General features: G+C 45.8%; 2 protein-coding genes and 1 pseudogene across 6 annotated transcripts in view; 1 reads left to right on the top strand and 2 right to left on the bottom strand.

Annotated features, from left to right (window-relative positions):
- Positions 1 to 6,389: 6,389 nt before the first annotated feature.
- On the bottom strand, positions 6,390 to 7,646 carry GPX1 (glutathione peroxidase 1). Of its 2 annotated transcripts, none has more exons than XM_081246891.1 (2): positions 7,233 to 7,636; positions 6,390 to 6,952 (listed from the first exon to the last, which is right to left on the bottom strand). In XM_081246891.1, the coding sequence occupies exons 1-2, from the start codon at positions 7,587 to 7,589 to the stop codon at positions 6,593 to 6,595; spliced, it is 717 nt and encodes a 238-aa protein (XP_081103017.1). In that variant the 5' UTR covers positions 7,590 to 7,636; the 3' UTR covers positions 6,390 to 6,592. The 2 variants fall into 2 exon arrangements, with proteins under 2 accessions (XP_081103017.1, XP_081103018.1); XM_081246892.1 differs by having other exon boundaries at positions 6,645 to 7,010; positions 7,233 to 7,646.
- A 1,043-nt stretch (positions 7,647 to 8,689) lies between these two features.
- RHOA (ras homolog family member A) overlaps positions 8,690 to 27,420 on the bottom strand; it is a 52,095-nt gene continuing 33,364 nt past the window's right edge. For 2 of the 3 annotated variants that reach the window (XM_081245240.1, XM_081245241.1), the window contains 4 exons: positions 19,208 to 19,365; positions 14,903 to 15,023; positions 10,868 to 10,998; positions 8,690 to 9,953 (listed from right to left, as the gene is read on the bottom strand). In XM_081245240.1, the coding sequence (XP_081101366.1) occupies positions 9,780 to 9,953; positions 10,868 to 10,998; positions 14,903 to 15,023; positions 19,208 to 19,363 (582 nt within the window). In that variant the 5' untranslated portion in view covers positions 19,364 to 19,365 and the 3' untranslated portion in view covers positions 8,690 to 9,779. Of the gene's footprint in view, positions 9,954 to 10,867; positions 10,999 to 14,902; positions 15,024 to 19,207; positions 19,379 to 27,420 lie in introns of those variants that run through there. The other variant, XM_081245242.1, reaches the window with a different exon arrangement.
- On the top strand, positions 20,552 to 21,218 carry LOC308623195 (NADH dehydrogenase [ubiquinone] 1 beta subcomplex subunit 8, mitochondrial-like; annotated as a pseudogene). The gene has a single exon. The product of its transcript is annotated as an NADH dehydrogenase [ubiquinone] 1 beta subcomplex subunit 8, mitochondrial-like (transcript).

Below are 27,420 nucleotides of genomic sequence, written 5' to 3'. Positions count from 1 at the left end.
AACCACTGCACCACCAGGGAAGTCCCTTGGGCACCTTTTGATTAGAGGTGGCATCAGGAGAGAAATACTTTTTTTCCCTTCTTGCCTGTGCTTCCTTACCTTGCCCAGGGGACTGTGAAAAAGTGAAAGGCTCTAGAGGTACATTTTAGAAGAATTAAATGTCTTACCAGTGACACTTTCACCTCTGTTACATAAGGGTTGGGTTACTGGGGAAGGTGACAGAGGCAAAAAACTGAATGAATCTCACAGAAAGGATGTGGGATCATTTTTCCCATGTTGGAGATTCCATTCTGGTTATGCCACTGTGGTAGCTAGCCCTGATTGGGTGGGGAAGGTGTTGTGTCCTGGGCCCATGTGTGGTCATGTCTCCTCTTCCTGCTCTAATTTTGTTACCATCAATGTCTTAACCTTAAATAAGCATTTAGATATTAATTGTATGTGTCATTTTCCCTTTGCACAGAGCAAATTCTCCATAAGCATTTCTTGGGTGAATGAATGAAAGAATTATCCAGATAGTAGTCATTTTTTTCATTTGACTGATAATCTTTTATGTCCTCACAGTCCCTACCGTCCAGGGGTTCCCAGCCAGTGAGGTTGGGGAAGATGTTTTCACATGTAATTATAGTGTGTTGTGTGATAAAAGTGCTAGAGGAACATGGAGGGTGATGCTGTAGACACTTTGCTAGGAAGGAAACATAAGCAACTGGTGTAGGAAGCAGAGGTATGCTTAACATTAAAGATGAAAAAAAATTAAAGATAAAAAAAAGGGAGGGACTTCCCTGGTGGTCCAGTAGTTAAGACTCCACACTTCCAGTGCAGGGGTTGAGGGTTCGATCCCTAGTCGGGGAACTAAGATCCCACATGCTGTGCAGCGGTGAGGCCCCCCCCAAAAAAAACAGTATGCTTAACATCCCCCCTGACCTTTGAGGATGCATGATGAGTCTGCCAAGGAATCCTGACGGGACCAGGGCTTCTTTAGATTCACACACATGTATACAGGTATAGCCATGTGCTGGTGACAGAGGAGGCTGGGGTAATAGGTGCTTCTTCTGCAGGGAGGCTCAGATTTCCTCCACTCGCCTCCCTGTGGAGTCAGGTAGCCTGCAGGACTGTAGGACACCACCCAAGGTGGGCTGCACCTGCCCCTGGATACTGCCCCTACTCTGGGCATTTGGATTAAGTGAGCCTGTTCTGTGGTCTTCTACCTTGGCCTTGCTGGCCACGGCTACACTGGACCTGGGAGGGGTGCTGGGAGTGGGGTTTCTGTCTGCAGGATGAATGATAGAAGGACTACTGGGCCTCTGCCCAGCACATCACTGTCATGTCCTGTCAGTTTCAATGCTTCTGATCCAGAAGCAACTAACAGAATACCCACCAGCAAGTGGCCCACCTAGTTAGTGATTTTATTTTTGTTTTTTCATGTGACACGTCTGGATTTGAGTTCTTGGGTAGGTCAAAGCTGAAGGATGTCAGATCTCAAGTTGGCTTCTCTGTTACCCCCAGGGCCAGTGCCCATGAGCCCTCACTCCTTGGGTAAGAACTTCTCTCATCTGAGCTCCTGCTTCCCAATCCAGCAGTGCCTGATGCCTGGTAACTTATTGACCAGCTCCAGCTGGGCTTTATTTTAGTGCCAGCCCAGGTGTGTCACACCTCTATGAAAGCATGCTTATCTAGCCTATTTGGTGATTGTAATAACAAAAACCTGCCAAATTCAGAGTACTCTGACAGGGATCCCTGCCCATTCTTTAAAAATCTATGCTGTGGGGCTTCCCTGGTGGCGCAGTGGTTGAGAGTCCGCCCCCTGATGCAGGGGACGCAGGTTCGTGCCCCGGTCCGGGAAGATCCCACATGCCGCGGAGCAGCTGGGCCCGTGAGCCATGGCCGCTGAGCCTGCGCGTCCGGAGCCTGTGCTCCGCAACGGGAGAGGCCACAACACTGAGAGGCCCGTGTACCGCAAAAAAAAAAAAAAAAAATCCATGCTGTGGGTGGATTTATTTCTCTTGTGGAAAGCTTTAGCAAGTATTTTTTACTCAGTATTACCCCAAAGTTAAAACTTATGAGAAAAGGCTTATCAGGCCAGGAATGCCTCTCTGAAAATTAGCTTATTTTAAATGTTGTTTGTGGAACTACATCGAGACAGAATGAGGAAGTCATCTGATAAAAGAACTAATTGTGCAAGAAATGCCTGACCAAATGAATTTTATCAGATTTTTTTTCAGCTTTGTTGAGGTAATAGTTGACAAATAAATTTTAGTGTGTACATTGTGATTTAATATACATATACATATTTTATCAGATTTAATGTTTAAAAAAACTGTAAAACCAGCATTTCTGGAAGAACTGCTAACATGGAGGCTTCTGAACCTACTGCGTAACAGCACAGCCCATCCCCTTCTCAGAAGACCTGTGGCCTAAATGCTGCCGCCTGCTCCCAGATCAGGCAGTGTCCCAGAGGCACTGCTACCAAAGGCCAGGACCTCAGGCAGGTTCACTGGGATTCCTTCACTTTTACTTGTTAATTTGAGCTGCTGATTCACAATGGGGTGGAGTGGGTGCAGGTCAGAGCCAGTAGCAGTTGCATGGTTGAATGAGAAAGAATGTGTGTGTGTTTTGGGGGAAGATGTCCAGTTTCTTGGGGAGGAAGATAAATTGTTAACCGGCTTTAGTCTGAGTGTTCCCAGAAAAAGAGAGAGTTGAAAAGGACAGTTAAAGGAGGCATGCAGCTTCAAGTCTGAGGAGGAGTATTCACCAGCCAGTGTCAGCCACATGGGGATCTCAGAATTTCCTTTCTCTTGCAGCCCAAGGCATAAACTGAAGAAAAAAAAAAAAAAAAAAAAAAAGTGGGCAAGGAGGGGTGAGTCACCAGGTACTCAGAGGGGAAGAAGTTGGAGTCAGTTTGGAGAGCCCTGGATTCCCATCCCAGAGCCTAACCAGAGAGTATGGCCCGGGCCGCGCTGACCCTTCACAGGAAAGGGGAGAGTTGGAGCAGGAAGTCTCTCCTCATGGGTTCAGCTGTAGGATATTGAATGGGACCCTAAATCCCCAGGCTATCCACATCAGCATCTCTGGAAGGGGGCCGTGGACATAGCTTTTAACAAGCACCCAGGTGATTTTTGGGCACTGTGTATTAGCTCCCAGTATAGGACCTGGTAGATCTCGGGCACTTGCTGTCTGGTTACAGCTCTAGCTCTCCCCAACACTGCACTTGCTGAGGAACCCTCAGTTCACAAGCACTCATCCCAGCTAACTATTCTTTTTATTTTTTTTATTTTGGCCACGCCATGAGGAATGTGGGATCTTAGTTCCCTGACCAGGGATTGAACATGTGCCCTCTGCAATGGAAGTGCAGAATCCTAACCACTGGACCACCAGGGAAGTCCCCCCAGCTAATAATTCTTTATGAAATGTCCCTTCCCTCGGCTCTTTGATTCCATCCATCACTGTTCCAGCTGTGCCTCTCTGCCATCTGATCCAGAAGCACTGTGACTTCATAAGCCTCAAGTTTAGGCCACCTGATCTTCTTCTTGCCACTCTCCCCAGGTGAGATCGTATCCTCTCTGATGGCTACTTACTGGCCCCTTGACTAGACCTTTGTCTCCAACCCAGATTCCTTTTCTGAGCCTCTTGTAAGCACGTGCTCCAGATATCTCCATCTGGATGTCTCATGCGCCAAATCTGAATCTAAACACTTTTCTTCTCCCCATACTTGCTCCTCCTTGTGTTACCTGATTGTCAGTGATGCCACCTTTCCACCTCAGACCTTCACACACTGAACTCCCTGCCTGTCCACCCTCCATCAGCTTGTTCCTCAGCTAACTGCTCCTTAACCTCTCTTCAGCTTCACTGTCACTCCCTCCAAGAGACAAAAGCGTGATCCTCCCCACTGGGCCAGGCCCTCTAATTTATTCTCAAAGTACCCCATACTACTCTCATAGAACTAAACATGCATTTAGTAATTATAGAGTCTTTCTGCTTTCCTGAGGACTGTATCCTGGCACCCAGCAGAGTATATGGCACAGGACTGAATGATGAGTGTTGCAATAAAGGAGCAAAGGGCTTTTAGAAAAGAGATGTGGGGTTTAAGGAGGTCAAAGATGGCCTAGGTATACCCAGATATACCGAGGTGTATGGGTTGTTAGTTTCCATTCCAGCAGTCAGATTTGGAGTCTACAAATAATCCTCAAAAATCCCTGACCCTGTTTTTTTGTTTGTTTAATTTTATTATTTTCTTTACTTTTGGCTGTGTTGGGTTTTTGTTGCTGCACGCGGGCTTTCTCTAGTTGTGGCGAGTGGGGGCTACTCTTCATTGTGGTGCGTGGTCTTCTTATTGCGGTGGCTTCCGGAGCACAGGGTCTAGTCACGCAGGCTTCAGTAGTTGCAGTGCGTGGGCTCAGTAGTTGCAGCGTGCGGGCTCAGTAGTTGTGGCACACGGGCCTAGTTGCTCCATGGCATGTGGGATCTTCCCAGACCAGGGACCGAACCTGCGTCCCCTGCCTTGACACGCGGATTCTTAACCACTGTGCCACCAGGGAAGTCCCCCTGACCCTGTTTTGAGTGGAAAGTTATTCTCTTTATATTAATTCACAAACACTGGCTGCTTCATGCTATATACCAGGCCCTATGGACCCTGAGGAGATGACCAACCCCTTTCCACCTCCCAGACTTTCACCCTCTGGGGAAGCAGACCAGTCACTCACAGATCTAATCAAGACTTTTGGTTCTGAGAGGAGCACAGATAGAGTGGGGTCTCAATGGGGAACAGAGCTCTGCCCTGTTACCTCAGAGGGGACTCAAAAGCGAGGTGGAGAGGCCTTGCAGCCAGAGGGAGGTGGGCCTGTTTTGATGATGGAGAGAGAGGGAGCCAGAACAAATACAGCCCTTAATGACCTAAGGGCAGGCAGAAGGGGAGGGCAGCAGCAAAGATGCCTGCTTAGGGTTGGAAGAAAAGTTCTTGAGAGTTGGTTCAGACACAGAAGGGACTTGAGCCACCAATTTGAGCATAAACATTGGGACCCCAGAACCTCTGGACCGTGTTCTGGACTGATAACACATATCTCAGTGCTTGTCTGTCCCAACAGAAGCTTCATTGCATACAAGCCCGGCAGAGTCCCTTGTATTGTGATAGGAAGTGGCTCTAGGTCTGTCTCAAGAGATTACTGACAATAGGAACAACACATGGAGAAGTTGGACCTGAGCCATACCTGAGAAGCAGCGCTGGCCTCCAAGATACGCACCTACCCTAAGCCTGACCATGCAATTGCAACTGCAGGGCATGGTCAGAACCACCAGTTGTATACTCTTCTGAGTACCTGAGAGGCAGCAGCCAGTAAGCACAGCATCAGAGCAGATAGAAGCACTGGGTAGCCCTATGCAAAGATCTAGCAAAGTAATGGGGAAAGAAAGTTATGTTGCATAAGCTGCCAACTGTGTAAAGTGGGCGTGTATGGCCCTAACACTTGAGGAGGCTGTTACCAAGTAAGGACTTGCTGCCCAACACACATAGAAGCCAATACTATGGCACCCACTTTTGAGCAAAGAGCTTTATTGCGAGATTGACCGGCAAGGAGACAGGAGGCAAGGGTGTCAAATTTATCTCCCTAATCTGGGGTTTGGTCAAACTTTTTTGAGTTAGGGAAGGATGGGTTCAGATGTGGAAGCACTGGTGGGGCAGGTTTTGACTGGAGGGCTTTGGAACTTGGCCATTTATGGTAAGGTATGGTAAAGGGGACTTCAGCACTGGGTCTTCCTGGACAATGGATCTTTCACTTCTGAAAGGGTTCCAGCATTCAGGTTCTGGTCATGTCCGGGTTCTTTTGGTTCTGTGTGGGGGAGGAGGGGTGGAGGTGGAAAAACTTGGTTCCAGGCATTATTAGAATTCAAAATTTCTCCTCTGCTGCATGACTTGTGGTTTTGTTCTGCTATCTCTGAAGAACAACTCAGTATCTCGTTATCAACAGAGCAGGGCCAGTTTGGGCTGGTTCTGCAGTTACAAAGCCACGGACTCTAAACGTGAGTGGGAGCCCATGGTGTTATTTTTTGTGAAGGTCATTTTGAGCAGAGCAAATACTCAGGAAGGAGAGGCCTAACTACTGAGGATAGGCAGTCAGCCTTTGAAATTTCTTCCTCTTTTTGAAATAAAGACTTTCTCTTGTAACAGGGCCTCAGGATGGCCCTGTTGCATGTCCTGGCAGAGGGAGAAACGCTGAGACAGGAGCTAGGATTTCCACGTAGGAAAGAGGGAATTCCACTGCAGACGAAATTTTGGGATGTTCAGGCTTGCCTAGGTAATGCCAGCCAAGGAATGAGGGCTTAAGCTCCCAGCCCTATGACAATGAGGTTAGTAGGAAAGGTGTCCCCATCTGACAATGATACAGAACATACACACAATCATGCTCACACTCAGCACTTTATTAATGAGAAAGCTGTGGTCTAGGAAAGGGGAGGCTGGGATGGACAGGACCAGTGCCCATCTCCGGGGATTTTCCTGGACATCTGGCATTCCTCCATGCAGGTTTAGAGTAAACACCTTCATGGATAAAATCCCCAGAGGGCAACGCTGTGACTGCCAAGCAGCAGGGGTCAGAGGGGAACCCTAGGCATAGCTGGGCCCCTGGGACAGCAGGGCTTCGATGTCAGGCTCGATGTCGATGGTCAGAAAGCGGCGGCTGTACCTGCGTACAGGCACACCGTCTGGGCCCACCAGAAACTTCTCGAAGTTCCAGGAAACGTCGTTGCGGCACACCGGAGACCAGGTGATGAACTTGGGGTCTGTCATGAGGGCAGTGGCGTCGTCACTGGGCGTGGGCAGAGCCTCCCGAAGGAAGGTGAAGAGCGGATGCGCCTTCTCGCCATTCACGTCGCACTTCTCGAAGAGCATGAAGTTGGGCTCGAACCCGCCGCCTGGTCGTACGTACTTGAGGCAATTCAGGATCTCCTCGTTGTTGGCATTTTCCTGCGGAAGGGGAGAGCAGCTGGGACCCGGGGCTGCGAGGGAAAGGGAAGTCTTCTAACTGCAAACATGAAGTTTCTCCATGAGTCACTAGACTGTGGCCTTTCTTGCATAACCCCAGGATGGACCTCAACCCCAGCCGGGACAAGCGCCGGAGGGAAGCGAGCCGGTGGCCCGCCTCTCCGCCCCCAGGGCGTGCGGCTGCTGGGCCCCGGGGGGGTCGTCCACCGGCGTTCCTAACCGCTGTCGCACGCCCACCTCCGCTCCGCCCGGCCCGACGCACCTGATGCCCAAACTGGTTGCAGGGGAAGCCAAGCACGACCAGGCCCCGGGGCCCCAGGCGCCGCTGCAGGTCATTCATCTGGGTGTAGTCCCGGACAGTTGTGCCTCAGAGCGACGCCACATTCTCAATGAGCAGCACCTTGCCCCGCAGGGACCCCAAGTTCACGGGCTCCCCGCCGGCCAGCGGGCGCGCAGAGAAGGCGTACACCGAGCGCGGGGCCGCTGCCGCCGGGGCGGCCGCCGAGCGCTGAGCGGCGGACATGGCGTGGGTGCCCAAAAAGACAGGGGAGAGCCGCGGACTAGACGAACAGGTGGTCCGGGAAGTGCCTCCTTTTAACAGGCGGGCGACCGGGGTCATGTGGCTCGGGCACTTTTCCGGCCGCTCCTACACCCCCCCTCCCCCGCTCGGTCCCGCCTCATCCGGCCTCTGTCCTACGGCTGTGGTCCCGCGAGGCTGGAGGGTGCGGTCGGGCCGGAAGCGGACACCGCCCAGACCGTGCCGAGGCGCGGACGCGTTTGGTCCCGCCCCGGGAGCGCAGCGCCGGCACTGTGGCAGTCGCTCGGATTATCCAGCCCAGAGCCCAGGCCTTAGAGGGCTCCGGATTCTTTCTCAATGGTTCTTCAGGGATTGGGGCCCGGCACAGGGAGACTCGCCAGCAACAGAATCTTTTGCTGCCTGTGGCCACACAGCCCTCCCAGCCTATGCCATATTACTACTCCCCGAGAACGTGCCCTATTGTCAGGCGCAGAGGGAGTTATGACTTGTGATGATGGTGCAGTTAGCAGCAGCTGCCAAGGCAAGTCCTCTGTGTTGACACTTCCTGGTTCTAGGAAGGTTAAGTTGGAGGAGGGTGGGCAATGCTGGGGAGAAAGGGGGCGGGCAGCCAGGGCTGGACTCCAAGAGCCAGCTCTTTCTAACCCATTTCCTTGCATTCTGGAGCTGCCCTAGACTGTGTTCTCCTCCTGGCCTCTGGTTTCCCTCCTACTTTTACACCCCCAGTGTGGCACTACCCTTACACAGGTTTTCTGGGGTCACTACTGAGGCCCTGCTCCAGGCCCCTGGAGGGGAGCCCAAAAGCATGCAGGGCCAAGGGGACTCAGTCGATTTCAGACCATCCTCAACTTCATCTGGAGCTCAGGCAAGGAAGTAAAAGACACTGAAAATGGACAGGTAGTAAGAAGAGGAAAATATCACACTAAGATTTGTCTAGAAGAACGACTGCTTGGAGTACCCCTCAGTCGGCTGCATTCCCTACCCACCCCACTCTGAACTTGAATGTGACACAAGATAATCATTTCCACCTCTTTGGGAGAAGCCAGGTTAGTGCCAGCTTTGGGGTGGGGGTGGGCAAGCCGGTACTTTGCCCCCTGAAGGAACCTTCCACGGTGAGCTAGGCAGAATTCATCCTCCATTCCCAGCCCTGGAGAGAGCCAACACAAACACCAGGATACAGGAAATTTAGAAAACTGCCTTTATTCTATTAGTAGTTGGAAAAATTAACTGGTACAGAAAAAAAGTTTAGTCAGCTGGAGAAGACAGAGAAACTGTGGGCCACCCAAGAGAACTGGTGGCTCCTCTGGGAGGGAACCTGGATACAGTGAGAAGAAAGAGCACTGTGAACTAGAGCCAGACCCTGCAGTCCAGGTGAGACAGGCTATGCCACCTTCTGAAGTATCTAAGTGCCTCAGGCGTAAAACCAAATTCCTATTTACTTAGCCCAGCTCTGGGGAAGGGGGTACTGGAATAAGCGGGGCCGAAAAGGGGAGACATGGCCATCTTTTATCAGAGAAACTGACAAAACAGGAATTTAAAAAATGAATTTTCCATCTGACTTTATTTTCAAATACACTTTCTTTTTTTTTTTTTAAAAAAACCAATACACTTTCTGTGAGGATGACAAATATCAGTATTAGGAAATCCAATTATACAAAAAATACTACATCTAGTCTGGGGTAGATATATTTATTTTTGGTAACATACATTAAGCGGCACTAATTACACAGTAACTATAAGGTAACTAACATGAAACCACAGAACTGTAACTTTGCCACAGCTGCGTGGACTTGGGCCTTTCTGGCTGAGCACATTTTCAAAAAACTGGATTGCCACCCAGAGCTATGCCAATGAAATGTTAAAATGAGTAAAGCTCTGAAGTGGTGACTCACCAGAGTACCTTGCAGCTGAAAGAGGATAGGCAGGACATGTTAGTTATAAAGTAGTTACAGCCTAATTCACAAAAGTTACCAACTGTTTCTCTTTCTAGAAAGAAGCAAGAAGTTAGGAAATTCCTTGAATTAGCGCCTAGTGTGTCAGGTGGGAGTGCAGAGGAGGGCTGTTAAGAGCAGTGTCAGAAGGACCCTGGTGGGTCAGGTGGGTTGGACATCATTAATAATCATGGTTGGCTTCTAAATACTGGTAGCAAGACGACTTCTGATTTGTAATCTTAGGTAAATTATAGATAAACGAAAAAGGCCAGTAATCATACACTAAGATTAATAAACAGCACTTCAAAATTAACCGCATGAGGGCTGTGCTTGCAGCAGGGTTTCACAAGACAAGGCACCCAGATTTTTTCTTCCCACGTCTGGCTTGCAGAGCAGCTCTCGTGGCCATTTCAAAAACCTCCCTCACTCCATCTTTGGTCTTTGCTGAACACTCCATGTACCCAAAAGCGCCAATCCTGTTTGCCATATCTCTGCCTTCTTCCGGTTTCACTGGCTCCTAGCAAAGAGAAGAGAGCACTTTTAGTTAACAGCGTTACATACATATAGTAAGTAGGTGTAGAGTATTCAAATTCAGCTAAAAGACTGCTTTTAAAAAGCTGCCCAACTCCCAGATTTGAGTTCTGTCTTATGACACTCATATGGGGTGACCCCCACCTCCAATATATAAAAAATCCCTGTCAAACAGGCTCTTCTCTGGGAAGTAGAGAGAAAAGGAGAGGCCAGAGAAGCCCTAGAGGGTTGAGGGAATCAAGGGCAAAATTACTCAAGCTGTTGATCCAGGGTAAGCCCTTGGGTCTTCCTGTAGTTAGCTTCACAGAGGATTGAATGCTCAGGGAAGGAAACAGATCCTGACCTTCACATTCAGACAGAGAAACCTCAGAAGAACCCGTGCAAAAGACCTCAAGGCACTCCTCCTGCAGTGGGGAAGTCCTATCATTGGGCCACCTGGTTTCTCAGAAGCCAAGATGTCACCTCCACCATCATTTTTATAAAGGCATTAGGGCTCTCTGTTTGGACTCCCTGCCATCAGGATTTCCTGATCCTTCAGTTGCCACCAATTTATCTTTAGCCTCACATATACGAAAGTAATAACTGGAGAGGGAAATCAAGAGCCTGATAAAGTTCCTGCATCTGAAGCACTGACTACTGCTGTGATGGTCCTTTCTCAGGCAGGCAATCTTTAGGGCACAGCACTACCTCACAGAGAGGTTCCATCTTACAGGACTAGGGAGTTTTAGGGACCCCCTCTGTGCAGGCCCGAGTCAGTGAGGGCCGGATGGACAGAGGCTTCTGGGACTTTCTCTGAAACAGCCTGGCCTTTGAGGGTTTCTGCTGGGTTCCCTGTACCTCGAACCCAGGCCCCGAGTTTAAGAATGCTACAGGAAGACAGAGCCCTGCCGTAGACCATACCTGCTTCATCTTGGCTAGCTCCCGCCTTGTGTGCTCATCATTTCGAAGATCCTTCTTGTTCCCAACCAGGATGATGGGCACGTTGGGACAGAAATGCTTGACTTCTGGAGTCCATTTTTCTGGGATGTTTTCTGAAAGAAGCAAAATGCACATAATTTGGGGATACATATAATTCTATCTTGAAGAATCTCCAAAAACCCTAGTTAAATTGCAAAGAAACTTCTTGAGAAGTATGCCGGACATTTAATGGAATTTCACTAGTTTCAAAACCATGGAAAAGGTAAAATCTAACCCCCCTTGTCTTAAGCACAGAATCACCAGCTTTTCTCAGTCCCACCAAGGAGCTCAGCTCCTCTGGAGGTGGCACCAGGTAAAGGCTCTGGAGGAGCAAAGGATGGCTCCACAATGGTGCCCCCTGCCCCAAGAAGGAAGGCTCCCCACCAGCCGTCCATGTCACTGCTGGCAGATGATTCTGACCACAGCTTACAGAAGGAGTCCCCATTCTGGGGCTATAGCTGGCTCAGGGTTCACATGTTTTCTCTACATCTTACTCATGGGCCCTCAGCATGACCTACCCTTGGATTACTGGTATTTCAAATGGCTTGAGTGGCTTTTGAAAATGAGTAATAACCAGCTGTAGCTTCTTGCCAATACTGTAGTAATTTAGTGGACAAGTGGCCTGGGTTCAACCTCACACACCCACCACCTTGAGCATCTCAGTGTCAGGGATGACACTATAAAATGGGGATAACAGTAATACCTTACATGAGGTTATTCTGAGTCAATGCATACAGAATACTTAGTATGATGATCATTTACATGGTACTGATTGTAATATAAGACTATATTTAAGGAGTAAACTGTTCACTCTCTGACTTCAAGACCAAAAGGCAGGAGTTGGAAAATAAAAGATGCTCTGCCTTCTGGCTAGAAGGTACAGAAGTACATGAATAAGGTCAGGAAAACTCATAACTCAACGCTCCACTCTTCAGCACACAAGACAGACACTTGTCTGCTTCCTTCCTCTTTTGCTATAGCAGCTAGAGTCAATCACTAATGTGACAACTTAAAACTCAAAGCCTTATCCTAGAACAAAGGGGTTCCCAGAGAAGTGCAGAGCAATAAAAAGACAAGGGCCAGCATATCTAACAGTGAAGCCAAACAGCCTCAGCACTGAATCTTGCTCTTATCTCTGCACCCTGTGGTCAGTTTTCAGTTCAGGTGCAACAGTGATCACTTTAAAGAGAAGGTGAGATCACATCACTCCTTTGTTCAAAACCATCCAGGAGCCCCCATCTCACTCACGATGAAAGGAGAGGTCCACACCATTAACCACACGGCTCTGCAACCCTCGGTCCACTCCCTCTGCTACAGCTACACTGGACTCCCTTCTTCTGCCTGGGAAGCTCTTTTGTTGGCTATCTGTGTTGGCCTCCCTCATCTACTTCAGGTCTCTGCTCAGAGGTTTCCTTTTCAGTGAGGTTGCTGACCATCCTATGGTCATCTTCTAAAACAGCATACTACCATGGCCTATTCCATACCCACCTCTATGAATGTTATTTGTAACATTTCTTGCTATCAGATTTACCGTGGTTTTTGCTCTTCTGTCTCCCTTCATCTAGAATATAGGTTCCATAAGTAAGAACTCAATAATTATTTGCTGAATATATAAAATTATTACTCCAATAGTCCCCACCCCCACCCCCCGGAATTCAGGACATGTAAACTGAAATGAATTGCCTCTGTCTTATCTTCACTTTTCATAAATGATTTTAAAACTTAATTTTTTACTTTTTAATTCAGTGATGGCAATCGCCTATGATTGCTCCCACCTCCAAAGTAATCTGATCATATCAGGACACATCACTTTACATGGATTTACACTGGGGTGCTTTAGGGGCCATTGGGAATTCCATAAAGCCAGAGAAAAGGAATCCTTATCTAGATCAAGGGTCAGCAAATGAAATTTTGCCCAGAGTCTACTTTTATACGTGAAGTTTTACTGGAACAGAGCTAAGCTCTGTTGTGCTACAACAGCAGACTTGAGTAGTTGTGGCAAAGTTCAGGAGATGCAACAGAAAACACACGGCCAACAAAGCCTAAACTATTTACTATTTGGCCTTTTACATAAGTTTGTTGACCCCAGGCCTCAACTAGAATCTAGCCTCTAGACCAACCGCCAGTGAGACAGCAGAGGTTCCAAAATGTAAACCACTGTCACAGGGTTGGCCAGCAACAGGGCTGAGACCTGCACACCAACATTCTGATTGCTGATCAAACTTGTTGTCCTACACCTAGACTCGGGGCCATGGTCTAACATCCACCCAGGTAAAAACAAAGTCCAGCATTAGGTTCACATTAGCTTTTCAGTTGCTTGATATAGACGTTTGAGTTCCCAAGACACATTTTACTGGGGCAAACTACCGGTGGACTTCTCTCCTACTCCCTAGCCAAGATAAGAGAACTTTTAAAAGGCCCTTGGCAAAACCAAGCTAATTCAGTCAGCTCAGCAAAGGGGTGCTACCTACCTATCATACTACTGCAGTGACCAGCAGTCTCTCTAGGTATGTTTGTATTTCAGAGAGGGAGATCAATCTCTCTTTGCCTCTTTACTTTCTACCTCTGCTCTCCTCCTTAGGACCTGCCCTCTGGGGGAGGGGATACCAAGAAACAAGTCATAGTAAACAAACAGAGGTCAAAAGCTGACACAGAGACCAGCAGACAAAGTCTTAAAAGAAAAATGTGAGACTGAAGAAGAGTAACTTTTTTGCTCTGAAGGTTCTTTTGTCCCTAAAGGATTATACCTTGGATGAGGCGGCAAAGGGCACACAATCCTCCTCATTCCTATAGGATTTAGGCAAAGTCCATGATGTGTGTGTCTGAGGGGAAGGTGTCACATGGCTCCATTTTCTCTCTAAAGCTCAGCCTCTAGGGGCTTCTAACAGTCCCCCCAAAGGAAGGCAGATTAATTTGAAAACCGAAACTAAAATACAACTGTTAAAAATGAACCAAAGTGAAACAATGGCAGAGAGCACCCACTCTGCCTCAGTTCTGGGAGATATTGCACAGGGGACTCAATTTCAGCTTGGCTCCTTAGGCTGCATGACCTTGAGCAAGTGGTTCAAAGTCTCAGAGCACCTCCCCCAGTACTGTCATTAAAGTGAGTACAAGCATGACACAGAAAGGGTCACTCTAACCCTAACTCCCCAGCAACAGCCCAGGCCACCGGCAGGCCCCTCAACAGTCATCTGTGTTAATGATAATCTCCTGGGCCCACATGCTGCCCTGTAAAAACAGAGCACTGCAGCACCAAGCAAGACATTTCGTCATCTTCAGTACAAACCAAAAGCACGTTCTGTTTCAGGCCTTGCTGCCTTGTTTTGCAAAGCGTGAGGTCAGCATCATTCCCTCTTTTTTTGAAGGAAAGCAGCTTCTGAAACATGTGGCCAACTGAGCTAGTGGAATGTCAGGTTCAAGTCTCTATTAGCTAAGACACTTTATAAAACGGCTAAAATAGGGCTTAAAAACATTACCAGGGATCACGAAGTCATCAGTCGGTCTAGATTTTGGGAAGCAGCAGGGTCAATATCAAGTACTGAAAAAAGGTGTGGTCACCCAAAAAAAAAACCTTCCCCAAATCTCAGTCCAAAAAATAGCTTTGGGGAATGCCCTGGTGGTCCAGTGGTTAGGACTCCATGCTTTCACTGCTGAGGGTGCGAGTTCAATGCCCTGGTCGGGGCAAGCTGTGCAGCGCAGCCCCCCCACCCCCAACCAAAAAAAGACAAAAAATAGCTTTGTATTCGGAACCCAACTACTTTACAAGGTGGACATGGCAGTCATGGGAGACCTAGGCTGAAAAGGGACTCAGGGCTCAGGCTCTACAGTCCCAAGGCTCTAGGACTCTGGCCTCTGATGATTCTTTCTCTGAAACTCATGTCTGCTTTCCAGTCACTTGATGCCCAGAAAGGACCTGAGAAACCAAAGGTCGGCCAGGCACACAGGCAGTGACAAACATCAGGCTGCAGGGCTACTCACCTAAACTATCAGGGCTGTCAATGGAGAAACACATCAGTATAACATCAGTATCCGGGTAGGAGAGAGGCCTCAAGCGATCATAATCTTCCTGCCCAGCTGTGTCCCACAAAGCCAACTCTACCTATGATAGGAAAAATAAACATAAGAGTGCAGGTTAATCCCACCACTTACTTTCAGAAGAAGTGACACTTAACATAGTACCTTCAAATGATAGACTGTCCAAAATAGTAAAATACAGGAGTGTTCACTTTTATTAGAATCAAGCCTGAAGGTGGGAAGGGGTATTTAAATTGTTTTAGGTTGAAATTTCTCAAAATTGCAAATTTTATAAACAGATGCTAGAATTGAATAAAGTACCTAATTCAAAATGTCAAGTTAAAAATAACTTTGTAGGGACTTCTCTGGTGGCGCAGTGGTTAAGAATCCACCTGCCAATGCAGGGGGACACGGGTTTGATCCCTGGTCTGGGAAGATCCCACATGCCGTGGAGCAGCTGAGCCCATGTGCTGCAACTACTGAGCCTGCGCACTAGAGCCCGTGAGCCACAACTACTGAAGCCCGTGTGCCTAGAGCCCGTGCTCTGCAACAAGATAAGTCACTGCAACGGGAAGCCCGCATACTGCAATGAAGCACAGCGCCCGCTCGACACAACTAGAGAAAGCCTGCGCACAGAACGAAGACCCAATGCAACCAACCAAATAAATAAACAAACAAACAAAAAACTTGGTAGCTTATAAGTACTTAATTACAAATAACATCCTACATAGGAAAGAAAGTGAATGAACAAGAGGGGAAATCAACGGTAAACAACATGCTACTAGGTATACAAGGCAAGCGAGGGAAAAACCAGAACAAGTAACTTTTCCTAATAGATTCTCACTCAACCATTTCCTTACTTTGTCTCATCATTCTGCTCCAATGTGGAAACGTGGAAACAAGACTGTATATGAGTTGATGGGTAAGAAAAGATACCATCCTGGGTATTAGGCAAGGTCTGAGCTGACAAGAAAGGCCTATGGCTCTGCCTTTACTGCTCAAAAAAATGTCTGAATGAAAGCATCACATAGGTAGGAGGGTACTCCTTTCACACCTGGGAACCTACTACTCACTTTCCAGTGGTAGGAGGGCAAACTGATGTCTGGGCTCTGGACATAGCCCCGCTTCCACATAGTCCAGCACTGCAGTCAGCCCTGTCACTTCTTCTTATAGTCACAGTGGATTTTTAACACCCTTTGCTCAGGAGCCCTTTGGGGCCCAAGGAGTTCTCCCTCCAAAGCCTAGGATACCCTTCTATTCCTAACACTTTCAGAGCCCATATTTCAGAGTTTCTAAATATTATTCCTACCTTAAAGTTGATGGCTAATTATCTCTTCCACCTTGAACCTCTGTCCCAGGATATGTCACTCACAACTTCCACATGTCCCATTGCGCCTCTGTCACACACACATACCATCAGCTTGGTATAGGAATCTGTGACATACTGATGCCCAATCCTCACAGCTGGTCTGATCTCAGGATGGTACAGCACATTCATTCTCTGCCAAATCCCACTCCTCTGGCTCCTCCACACCTCATGGGTGTTCAGTCAGACACAACAGCCAACTCTGATTGTCTCCTGATAAATGATTTCAGGGTGTCAGGACTGTCTCATGTCAGAATGGGCCTTTCTATTTTTGGTAGGCCTATTTCTTGAACCATGATCACCTAGAATTTTGGATGGTTCCCTAGGCTCTGTTAGAGCATACTTTTATGAGAACATTTGCAGGAGGTGCCCTCTCCCACCCTGAGGCTACCGACTTGCTCTAAGGTAGGTAGCTAGACTGTGATACCCTCTTCCAGATCAAGTACCTTTCTTTCAGGGTTTCTCTCCCTGGGTGAAGGGCTCCCCTATTTTGCCAGCATCAGGAATGTTCAAGGTTGGCAGAGCAAGAAAGATATTCATAGGCCATTCCTCAAGGTTTATAAGTCAAAGTTCCTAAATCTCCTTTAAAATTTTTTATTTATTTATTTATTTGGCTGCACCAGGTCTCAAGTTTTATAAGTCCCTACATTTCTTTTTATTTCTTAAAAAGTTATTTATTCGTTTGTTTGTTTATTTGGCTGTGCTGGGTCTTAGTTGTGGCACACGGAATCTTCGTTGCCATGTGCAAGATCTTCGTTGGGGCACGTAGGATCTTTTAGTTGCGGCACGTAGGATCTTTTGGTTGTGGCATGCGGGATCTAGTTCCCTGACTAGGGATCGAACCTGGGCCCCCTGCACTGGGAGCACAGAGTCTTAACCACTGGACCACCAAGGAAGTCCCAAAGTCCCTAAATTTCTTAAAGGTAAGATCGTGGTCATTCCAAGACACCAAGGCACAGATGATGTTTCAAAGACGACAGAAGAGTCATTACTACCCTCAAAACATATATACTGCCACAGGCGGAAAAGACTCTCCCAAATGATGGTCACAGACACATAGCAACCAACAGCTGTCATTCTCTGAATGACAAGATAAAACCAGAAATACACATTCAAGTAGGCTTTTGAAAAATGTGCTATGAAAATACCATCCTAATCCTGTTTTCCTCAAGCCACTGGGTCTTTCTGTGTATGCATGGCAATCTAAATTAGCTGAGAGTGCTGTTATGTGACAGCAGGCCCAAAGATCTCAGCACATTCACCCAGCTTGTCACAATTGGGCCCTGTCTCTACACAAAACCAATCTTCCTATCAGGCCCACAGAAACCCTGTATTCAAGCATCATGCAGAGAACTGACTGAAAGTTGAATTGGCAACACAGTACTGATGGGCCACCTGCAGGGTAGGACCCAGACAAAGTTCTGTTACACTGGAATTCATGTGTTTTTTCATCCATTCTTGACAAGGGTGCCTTGTGGTGCCTAATGGCATGAGAGCAATCATTGTGGCCCACACGGCAACTGGATAAACTATAAAAGACAGTTCTGAGTATGCTCTTGTTCAGCCCAACTTGTCAAGTGCTTTGGTGCTTCCAAATGCCTTCAGTCACTTCACAGACCCACGATGTCAACCGTAAAATAGCTTAAACCACTTTACAAATGCAAGTGGCTCAAAGATTAGGCAGCTTACTCATGGTCATAGAAGTATCAAGATACCCTATGAGGGACCCTAGAATTCTAAGCAGCTGGCCTAATGTGCTTTCCATACACAGTCCCACAAAATGAGGCTAGGTAATACTGGGACAGAAAGGGATAACAGGTAAAGCAAGAATGTAAGAAGGAAGAAAGGAGACAGAATTGTGGAAGCCAATAAGTTAGGTGCTAGCAGCATAAGACATGTGACTGAACGCCTTAAGAGGACTGAGTGTGTTGGAAAAGAGCCCCTTGTTCTAGTTTTCTTTTCAGCTAACCCATTTGCAATGAGAATTTCATTCCTCTTCAAAAGATGTATAGGAATCTGGATAAAATATTATTTTGACAACAAAAGGGAGCAGAAGAGGAAAAAAAAAAATCTAATTCCAGAAGAGCTTTGCTCCAGTCTTGCTGGTGGGCTTTCAGGGCAGACAGGAGGAAACACTGTCCTCACCACCAGTGACAGGTAATTGAAGCAAATGTAGCAGCCTGTTTATGTTAAAGTAAAAAAACATTAAAAAAAATTAAATGTGATGATGTTGTTTAAGTGTCACACTGCTGGTGGTATATATCAGTACAGCCCTTTAGAAGCATAATCAATAAGGACCCGTTGACCTAGTAATCTCAAACTTCAGCATTTAATGAAATACTATGACAGAAAAAAAAAATCCATCCATACAAAGAGGTTCATTTTAGTATGATCCATTTGGCAACGAACTAAATTTCAAATATAAATAAAGCTGGAAAGAACACATATTCTAAGGCTTCCCCATGTGAAATACATATGAATGTGGACAAAGTCTAGATGGTAACAGTTAAAAATGAACAAAATTGGGCTTCCCTGGTGGCGCAGTGGTTGAGAGTCCGCCTGCCGATGCAGGGGATGCGGGTTCGCGCCCCGGTCCGGGAGGATCCCACATGCCACGGAGCAGCTGGGCCCGTGAGCCACGGCTGCTGGGCCTGCGCGTCCGGAGCCTGTGCTCCGCGGCGGGAGAGGCCACAATAGTGAGAGGCCCACGTACCGCAAAAAAAAAAAAAAAAAAAAAAGAACAAAATTGAGCTAAAAGGCAGGATGAGAACGGATTTCTCATTCTAACATTTTTGTTATTGTTATATTGTGTACTGAAGAGACAAAAAGGCCTAATTCTCTCCAGGCTCTATGAATAGCCTAACATGCAAAATAGTACCAGTTGTTATGAAAAGTATACTCACCTGCTTTCCGTCCACTTCAATATCTGCCACATAGTTCTCAAACACCGTAGGTACATACACCTCTGGGAACTGGTCCTTGCTAAAGACAATGAGCAAGCAAGTCTTGCCACAGGCTCCATCTCCAACAATCACCAGTTTCTTCCGGATGGCAGCCATTGCTGAAACACAAGACAAAAGTGTTGTCTAAAATGAACAAGAAGCTGTAATAGCTTCAGTCTATGGCACACACTTTTCTGACCAAGGAGCACAAGCCTCTAGTAGCACACCAAAATATAAAATGCTAGTACACCTTTCCACTTGGCACCAAAAAGTCATACCAAAAACCCATAACTAGGGGGCTTCCCTGGTGGCGCAGTGGTTGAGAATCTGCCTGCCAATGCAGGGGACACGGGTTTGAGCCCTGGTCTGGGAGGATCCCACATGCCGCAGAGCAACTAGGCCCATGAGCCACCACTACTGAGCCTGCGCGTCTGGAGCCTGTGCTCCGCAACAAGAGAGGCTGCGAAAGTGAGAGGCCCGCGCACCGCGATGAAGAGTGGCCCCCGCTTGCCCCAACAAGAGAAAGCCCTCACACAGAAACGAAGACCCAACACAGCCAAAAATAAATAAATAATTTTTTAAAAAAAGAATGCAACATAATTCTTTAAAAAAACAAAAAGCCCATAACTAACATTATACTTAATGGTGAACATATTGAAAGCTTTCCCCCAAGATCAGGAACAAGACAAGAAAGTCCACTCTGGCCACTTCTAAGGAGGTTCTAGCAATTAGGCAAAAGACAACATAAAAGACATCCAGATTGGAAAAGAAGAAGTAAAATTATCTTAATTTGCAGGTGACATAATCTTAAGGAATCCACTAAAAAACTATTAGAACTAATACATTCAGCAAGGTTGCAGGATACAAGATCAACATACAAAAATCAATTGTATTTCTATTCCCTAGCAATGAACAAACTGAAAATGAAATTAAGAAAACAAATTCACTTACAATAGCATCAGAAAGAACAAGATAGGAATAAATTTAACAAAAGTACAAAACATACTCTTGAAAACTTAAAAAAACAATGTTGAGAGAAACTAAAGATCTAAATAAATGGAAAGACATTCATGTTTATGGACTAAAAGACAATATTGTTAAATGGCAATATCCTCCAAATTCATCTACAGATTCAACACAATCCCTATCAAAATCCCAGCTGGCTTCTTTGCAGAAATTGACAACTGATCAGAAAATGCACATGGAAATTCAATGGACCCAGAATGGCCAAAACAATCATAAAAATGAAGAGCAAAGTTGCAGGACATACACTTCCTGATTTCAAAACTTACTATAAAGGTACAATAATCAAGACAGTGTCGCACTGTCATAAAGACAGACATATAGGTCTTTGTGCACGTGCCGGGTGAACAGGAAGGTGAAGATGGCAGCAGCCAGGGCGGGGGTCCTGGGAGTCCAATGGCTGCAAAGGGCAGCCCGAAACGTGGTGCCAATGGGTGCACGGACAGGTACGGTGACTACCTGAAGCTCCCTGACCACTCACAGCAGGAGAGGGATCGATGGTATGACTGGGACCACCCAGACCTGCAGTTGAACTGGGGTGAACTGATGCACTGGGACCTAGACATGTATATCAGGAACTGTGTGGACATGTCCCCCACTCCTGTTTCTTGGAATCTTATGTGTAAGCACCTCTTCGGCTTCGTGGCCTTCATGCTGTTCATGTTTTGGGTAAGGGAGACTTACCCCACTTACCAGCCTGTGGGGCCAAAGCAGTATCCTTACAACAATCTGTATCTGGAACAAGGTGGCAATCCCAACAAAGAACCTGAGCCGGTGTTTCACTATGAGATCTGAGGAGGCTTCGTGGGCTTTGTGCCCCCTAACTGACTCCTTTAATCCTAGAGATTTTACCTTAATGAAATCCCTAATAAAACTTAGTGCTGTGGTAAAAAAAAAAAAAAAAAAGACATGTATAGATCAATAGAGTACAAGTGAGAATCCAGAAATAATCCCTCACCTTAGGGTCAAACAATTTTCAACAAGGATGCCAAGACAATCCAATAGAGGAAAAACAGCCTTTTCAACAAATGGTGCTGAGACAACTGAATAGATATATACAAAAGGAAATTAGAACTCTACCTCACATCATATACAAAATTAACTCAAGATGGATTACAGACCCAAATGTAAGAGCTAAAACCACAAAAGACATTTTTTAATTAACCAGCAACGACAACAAAAAACGTAGTAGGGCTTCCCTGGTGGTGCACTGGTTAAGAACCTGCCTGCCAATGCAGGGTACAAGGGTTCAAGCCCTGGTCCGGGAAGATCCCACATGCCGCAAAGCAAGTAAGCCTGTGTGCCACAACCACTGAGCCTGCACTCTAGAGCCCGTGAGCCACAACTACTGAGCCAGCGTGCCACAGCTACTGAAGCCCGCACACCTAGAGCCCACCTGTGCTCTGCAGCAAACAGAAGCCACCGCAATGAGAAGCCCACGCACCGCAACGAAGAGTAGCCCCCGCTCACCTCAACTAGAGAAAGCCTGCGTGCAGCAAGACCCAACGCAGACAAAAAAAAAAGAAAGAAAAAAAAATGCAGTAAAATATACATAAAATCCACCACTTAAACAAATCTTAAGTAATAACTTTGGTGACATTACTTACATTCAACACTGTTGTGCAACCATCACCACCATCCATTTCCAGAACTTTTTTCACCTTCCAAAACCTAAGTTCTATATTCATTAAACAATAACTCCCCATTTCCCCTACCTCCCCTCTGGCAACCACCATTCTACTTTCTGCCTCTATGAATTTTACTACTCTAGCTACCTCTTGTAAGTGGAATCAAACAGTATTTGTCCTTTTGTGACTGGCTTATTTCACTAAGCATAATTAATGTCTTCGAGGTTTCTTCACTTTGTAGCATGTGTCAGAATTTCCTTTAAGACTGAATAATATTCCATTGTATCAATATGTATATACCACATCTTATTTACTCATTCATCTGCTGGTGGGTTGCTTCCACCTTTTGGTTATTGTGAATAATACATTTATCACAATATACTGTGGATAGTATATTCACAAATATATCCATCACCAGGAACCAAAGAAAAAAGATAAATTGGACTTCATAAAAATTTTTAAAACTTTTGTGGTTAAAGAGACAGCATCAAGAAAATGAGAAGACAACCCACAGAATGGGAGCAATGTTTGCAAATAACGTATCTAATAAGGGACTTGTATCTAGAATACATAAAAAACTCTTAAAACTGAAGAAAAAAGCAGCTTAGGTTGGTAGTCTGGCTCAGGGTCTCTCGTTGCAGTCAAGGTTGATTTGGACCCAGAATATATAAAGAACTCCTACAACTCAATAATAACTAGACAAACAATCCAATTTAAAAATGGGCAAAGGGGACTTTCCTAGTGGCACACTGGTTAAGAATCCGCCTGCCAATGCAGGGGACACGGGTTCAAACCCTGGTCCAGGAAGATCCCACGTGCCTCAGAGCAACTAAGCCCGCACATCACAACTACTGAAGCCCGCATGCCTAGAGCCCATGCTCCGGAACAAGAAAAGCCACTGCAACGAGAAGCCCACACACCACAACGAAGAGCAGCTTGACGCAACTAGAGAAAGCCTGCACGCAGCAACGAAGACCCAACGCAGAAATTAATTAATTAATTAATTTTTTTAAATGGGAAAAGGATCCGACTAGATCTATGACCCAGCAATTCTACTCCAAGAGAAATGGAAACATGTGTCCACACAAAAACTTTACATGAATGTTCACAGCAGTATTATTCATCATCATCAAAAAGTAGAAACAAACCAAATGTCTAACTAACAACTGATGAATGGATAAAATGTAGTTTATCTACACAATGGAATATTATTCAGCAATAAAGTGTGTATGGGGGGAATACTAATACATGCTACAACATGGATGAACCTTGAAAACATTACAATTTGTGAAAGAAGCTAGCTAAAAAGAACCACATATTGTGTAATTCCATTTATTTGAAATGTCCAGAATGGGCAAATGCAGAGATAGAAAGTAGATTGGTGATTGCCAGGGGAAGGGAGTTGGAGGAGGGAGGAATAGGGAATGACTACCAAGGGAATAGAGGGGTTTCTTTATAGGGTGATGAAATTTTTCTAAAATCATTCTCAGATGATTGCACAACGCTATGAATATTCTATATACAACTGAACCGTACACTTTAAATGGGTGAATTGTAAGGTATGTGGATATTTAATAAAGCTGTTAATAAAAAAGAAAAGCAAAGCAAAGCATAAAGACTCCCTCCACAGACGAGTGGTCAACCCCAATTCCCACCATTACCTCTTAGAACAGCACTCCAATTTTTAGTTGTGCACTTTGTTGCCCAGCTAAAAGACTAGATTTCTTAGTTTCCCTTATTAGGTATGGCCATGTACAAAGTTCTAGCCCCTGAGATGTAATCAGTATTTTGTGGGACTTCCAGGAAGTCTTCCTTAAAGTTGAAGTCTCATGCCCTTCTCACCCCCTTCCTCCTTCCTGCTGCTTAAATCTGGAGTCAGGGCTGTTTAGAAAAAGTCGTCCTAGAATATGAAGATGAGTGCCACACCCTGGAGTTGGAGGAATAAAGGGTAGAAGGAGCCTAGGGCCCAGATATCTTGAGAGCCACCATCTCAGCCCAACTGCCTACTTCCACACTTCTTTTATGTGAAGGAAAAATAACTGTCTTGTTTAAGGTAGTATTTTTCACGTCCCCATTACCTATAGTCAAACTAATCCTCAACAATACATACTCACTGACAAAATCATGTTGTCTGAAGGGAATGTTTCTTAAACTGGAGTGGATGAGACAATCCATTGGGGTACATGAAGGAAACATTAGAAACTAATTTTTTTTTTTTTTTTTTTTGCGGTACGTGGGCCTCTCACTGTTGTGGCCTCTCCCATTGCGGAGCACAGGCTCCGGACACGCAGGCTCAGCGGCCATGGCTCACGGGCCCAGCCGCTCCACGGCATGTGGGATCTTCCTGGACCGGGGCACGAACCCGTGTCCCCTGCATCGACAGGTGGACTCTCAACCACTGCGCCACCAGGGAAGCCCAGAAACTAAAATTTTTAGTCTAGAAAACATAAGAAATTTAGCTTTAAAATTAAATACACATAAACTCATAAGCATAAGGTTCCATAATGGGAAGGGCTGACGTTGTCATCATTCGTGAGTTCTCAGAACATCTGCAATATACTGTAGTCAATATGAGCCTGGCTAAGAATATACACAGATTATTATGAAATTTTAACCAACCCACAATAATCTAGTAATTTTTAAAGATTTTTTTATTTTCTGCAAAAAAGCAAATTGAGGATTATGGATAATACTAATAATGAAAGCACAATAATTAGCATACACGTAAAGGGAAAACGTGCCCAATACAATTCTTTTTTTTTTGTTTGTTTGTTTGGTTGGTTTTTTTGCGGTACGTGGGCCTCTCACTGTTGTGGCCTCTCCCATTGCGGAGCACAGGCTCCAGACGTGCAGGCTCAGCGGCCATGGCTCACGGGCCCAGCCGCTCCGTAGCATGTGGGATCTTCCCGGACCGGGGCACGAACCCGTGTCCCCTGCATTGGCAGGCGGACTCTCAACCACTGCGCCACCAGGGAAGCCCCCAATACAATTCTTTAAACAACAGGACCACGCAATCAGACAGTCCTGTATAGAGACCAGCCCTTTAAGTTATAGCTCAGCACTTTGGCCATCCATTCAGCTTCTGTATCCCTCCCTCGATTTTTGCTTTGGATTCCTAATAAATATGGGACCCACTTCAAGGCCCTATACTTGGTTCACCTGTGTTTTGTCTTCCAACCAGACTGCAAGTCACCTCAGAGAAAACGACATATCTTAAATTTCTTTGCAGCCCTATGTGGTTCAGTACCTTAGTGGACATGTAGTAGGTATTAAGTAAATCCAAAAACAAAACAAAACAAAATTTTTTAATGAGAAAGGAGAGATAGATTACCTCATTTTCAGTCTCCTATGACATAATCCAGGGCATAGACACTAATGAATTTACCTCTTTAAAAGTCCTTCCTCTATGTTCAGTCTGACTGCTAACATCTTGAAAGGATTCACAAACCATTTTCTACTTTTTCTCATGCTCTCAAATTCATGCCAAGACTTTATATACTTTACCCATCTCCTCAGGCCTAACCTGGTACTGGTTTATGCCCAAAATCAAGGAACCAGGACTTTCCAGGATGCAAACAAAATGCATCAGGAATTTCCCTGGTTCAAAAAAATGCTGCTATCTTTGAATAGCATCCTTCCTAGAAAGCACTCAATTCTCAAGAAATAATTCCTCTAAATCTAATGTGGTTAAGGACACACAAAATGAAAATGCCAGGGAGCGGGCTTCCCTGGTGGTGCAGTGGTTGAGAGTCCGCCTGCCGATGCAGGGGACACGGGTTCGTGCCTCGGTCCGAGAAGACCCCACATGCCGCGGAGCTGCTAGGCCCGTGAGCCATGGCCGCTGAGCCTGCACATCCAGAGCCTGTGCTCCGCAACGGGAGAGGCCACAACAGTGAGAGGCCCGCGTACCGCAAAAAAAAAAAAAAAAGCCAGGGAGCAACCAAAAAGTCTCCTGAAAAATTTCCCTGGGGAACATTTTGCCCAGGAAAAGTATAAAACCATTCAACTTCTACTGATGACAAGGACAGAAATCCCAAGTGATTATGGGACAAAATGAAAATGAAAGCCTACAATTACAGGGTAATTTCTGGGATGCTAGGAGTCTGGCAATACAACCAGAGCTGTTGACAAGATGTGAAAAGTACAAACATCAGAAAATGAAACTCACTAATTTTTCCTGAAATGACCCAGGAATTTTTTTACTCTAGTATCTTTCCTTTCCACTTTGTTATAATCCAATATCTTTTAAAGTAATGGCTTGCCAGCTTGAGAAAGGAAATCACACTGAGCTCTCTGCAGTCTATCTGCCAGATGTATCATTTTCTATTTCTAGACTCTGAATTGTTTCAGATATAATTCTTAAGAGCTTTGAGTAGAGGTTTATTTTTCCAGTAACAGTCAGTTATATCTATTTAAGTTACCTGTAATAGTATGCAAGTGACTGTATATTTCTTTTAAAAGTTCTTTATTATTTTCCTCAGTTCAAAACCTTCAGCGTAAGTTACTGTGCTACCCTCACTCAAGTCAAAAGGAGCTCTCTCGTGGTGCTAAAAGGGCACAGAAAGTACCCAACTCCAAGTTTATGTTCTCTACATCACAAAACCACCCTTTCCTCAAATCTCAAAAAACAATGTGTTCTGGCTGTGAACCAAATATCAGCAAATTACATTAAGCAGTTACTGTTAACAAAGTAAACAAGACAACAAATATTGCAATATATTTCCCATCCATATGTAAATAGAAATGCGTGCCCAAGAAAAGCAACTGAGAGGCTACATGCAGTGTCCCATGTAATCCCACAATTGGTACTCAGCAACCACGAGAGCAGATAGTTCAGCGACTCTCAGGAGCCCACACCATAGCCCTCCAGTGCAGCACCCCTTTAGAGGAGGTATGTGGAATCTATGCCATCTCTTACAGGGTCTGGCACTATGAGAGGCACTCAGTGACGAGCAGTTACTACTACTAGGGTCTCTCTCCTGCCCAGGCCTAACCTTAGGTCCTCTAGCACCTTTCAATTCATACACTATTGCCACCTGTGGTATCCCACATCACTTTCATCTCTCCTGTCTACTGGCTCCCCTTCTTTCAGTCTACAATAAAGTGCAGGGTGCCCTATTCTAAAACAAGAAATCTCCACATCCGTGCTTTCCTCTACTAACCTTCCTCTCTCTGATTTGTTTCAAAGAAAAGGTACAAATTTCTGCTTGCTTCATACCTAACTCGCTTGCTTAAATTCTTCCAATCTGCATTCTGCCCAAATTTCTACTGAAACTTTCTCAAAAGTCACTAATGACCTACCTTCATAAAATCCAGTCCTCATTCGCCTTGATATTTTTTTACCACCTTACCTTCCTATCCTTGGACCTCCTTGACAAAATATGCTGATGTGCTGATCTCTTAAGTCTTCCGTCTCCCTAGCTACAGCCTCCACACCTAACGACTCCCTTCAAGATTGTTTTTTTCCCTCGCTCTCCTAATACTCTACCTATCTCTGGGGGTTTCAGTTCTATCAAATATTAC

The sequence above is a fragment of the Mesoplodon bidens genome (assembly GCF_964165515.1).
Source record: "Mesoplodon bidens genome assembly, chromosome: 10".
Lineage (NCBI taxonomy): Eukaryota > Metazoa > Chordata > Mammalia > Artiodactyla > Ziphiidae > Mesoplodon > Mesoplodon bidens.
This window is presented reverse-complemented; position numbering and strand designations above follow the sequence as displayed.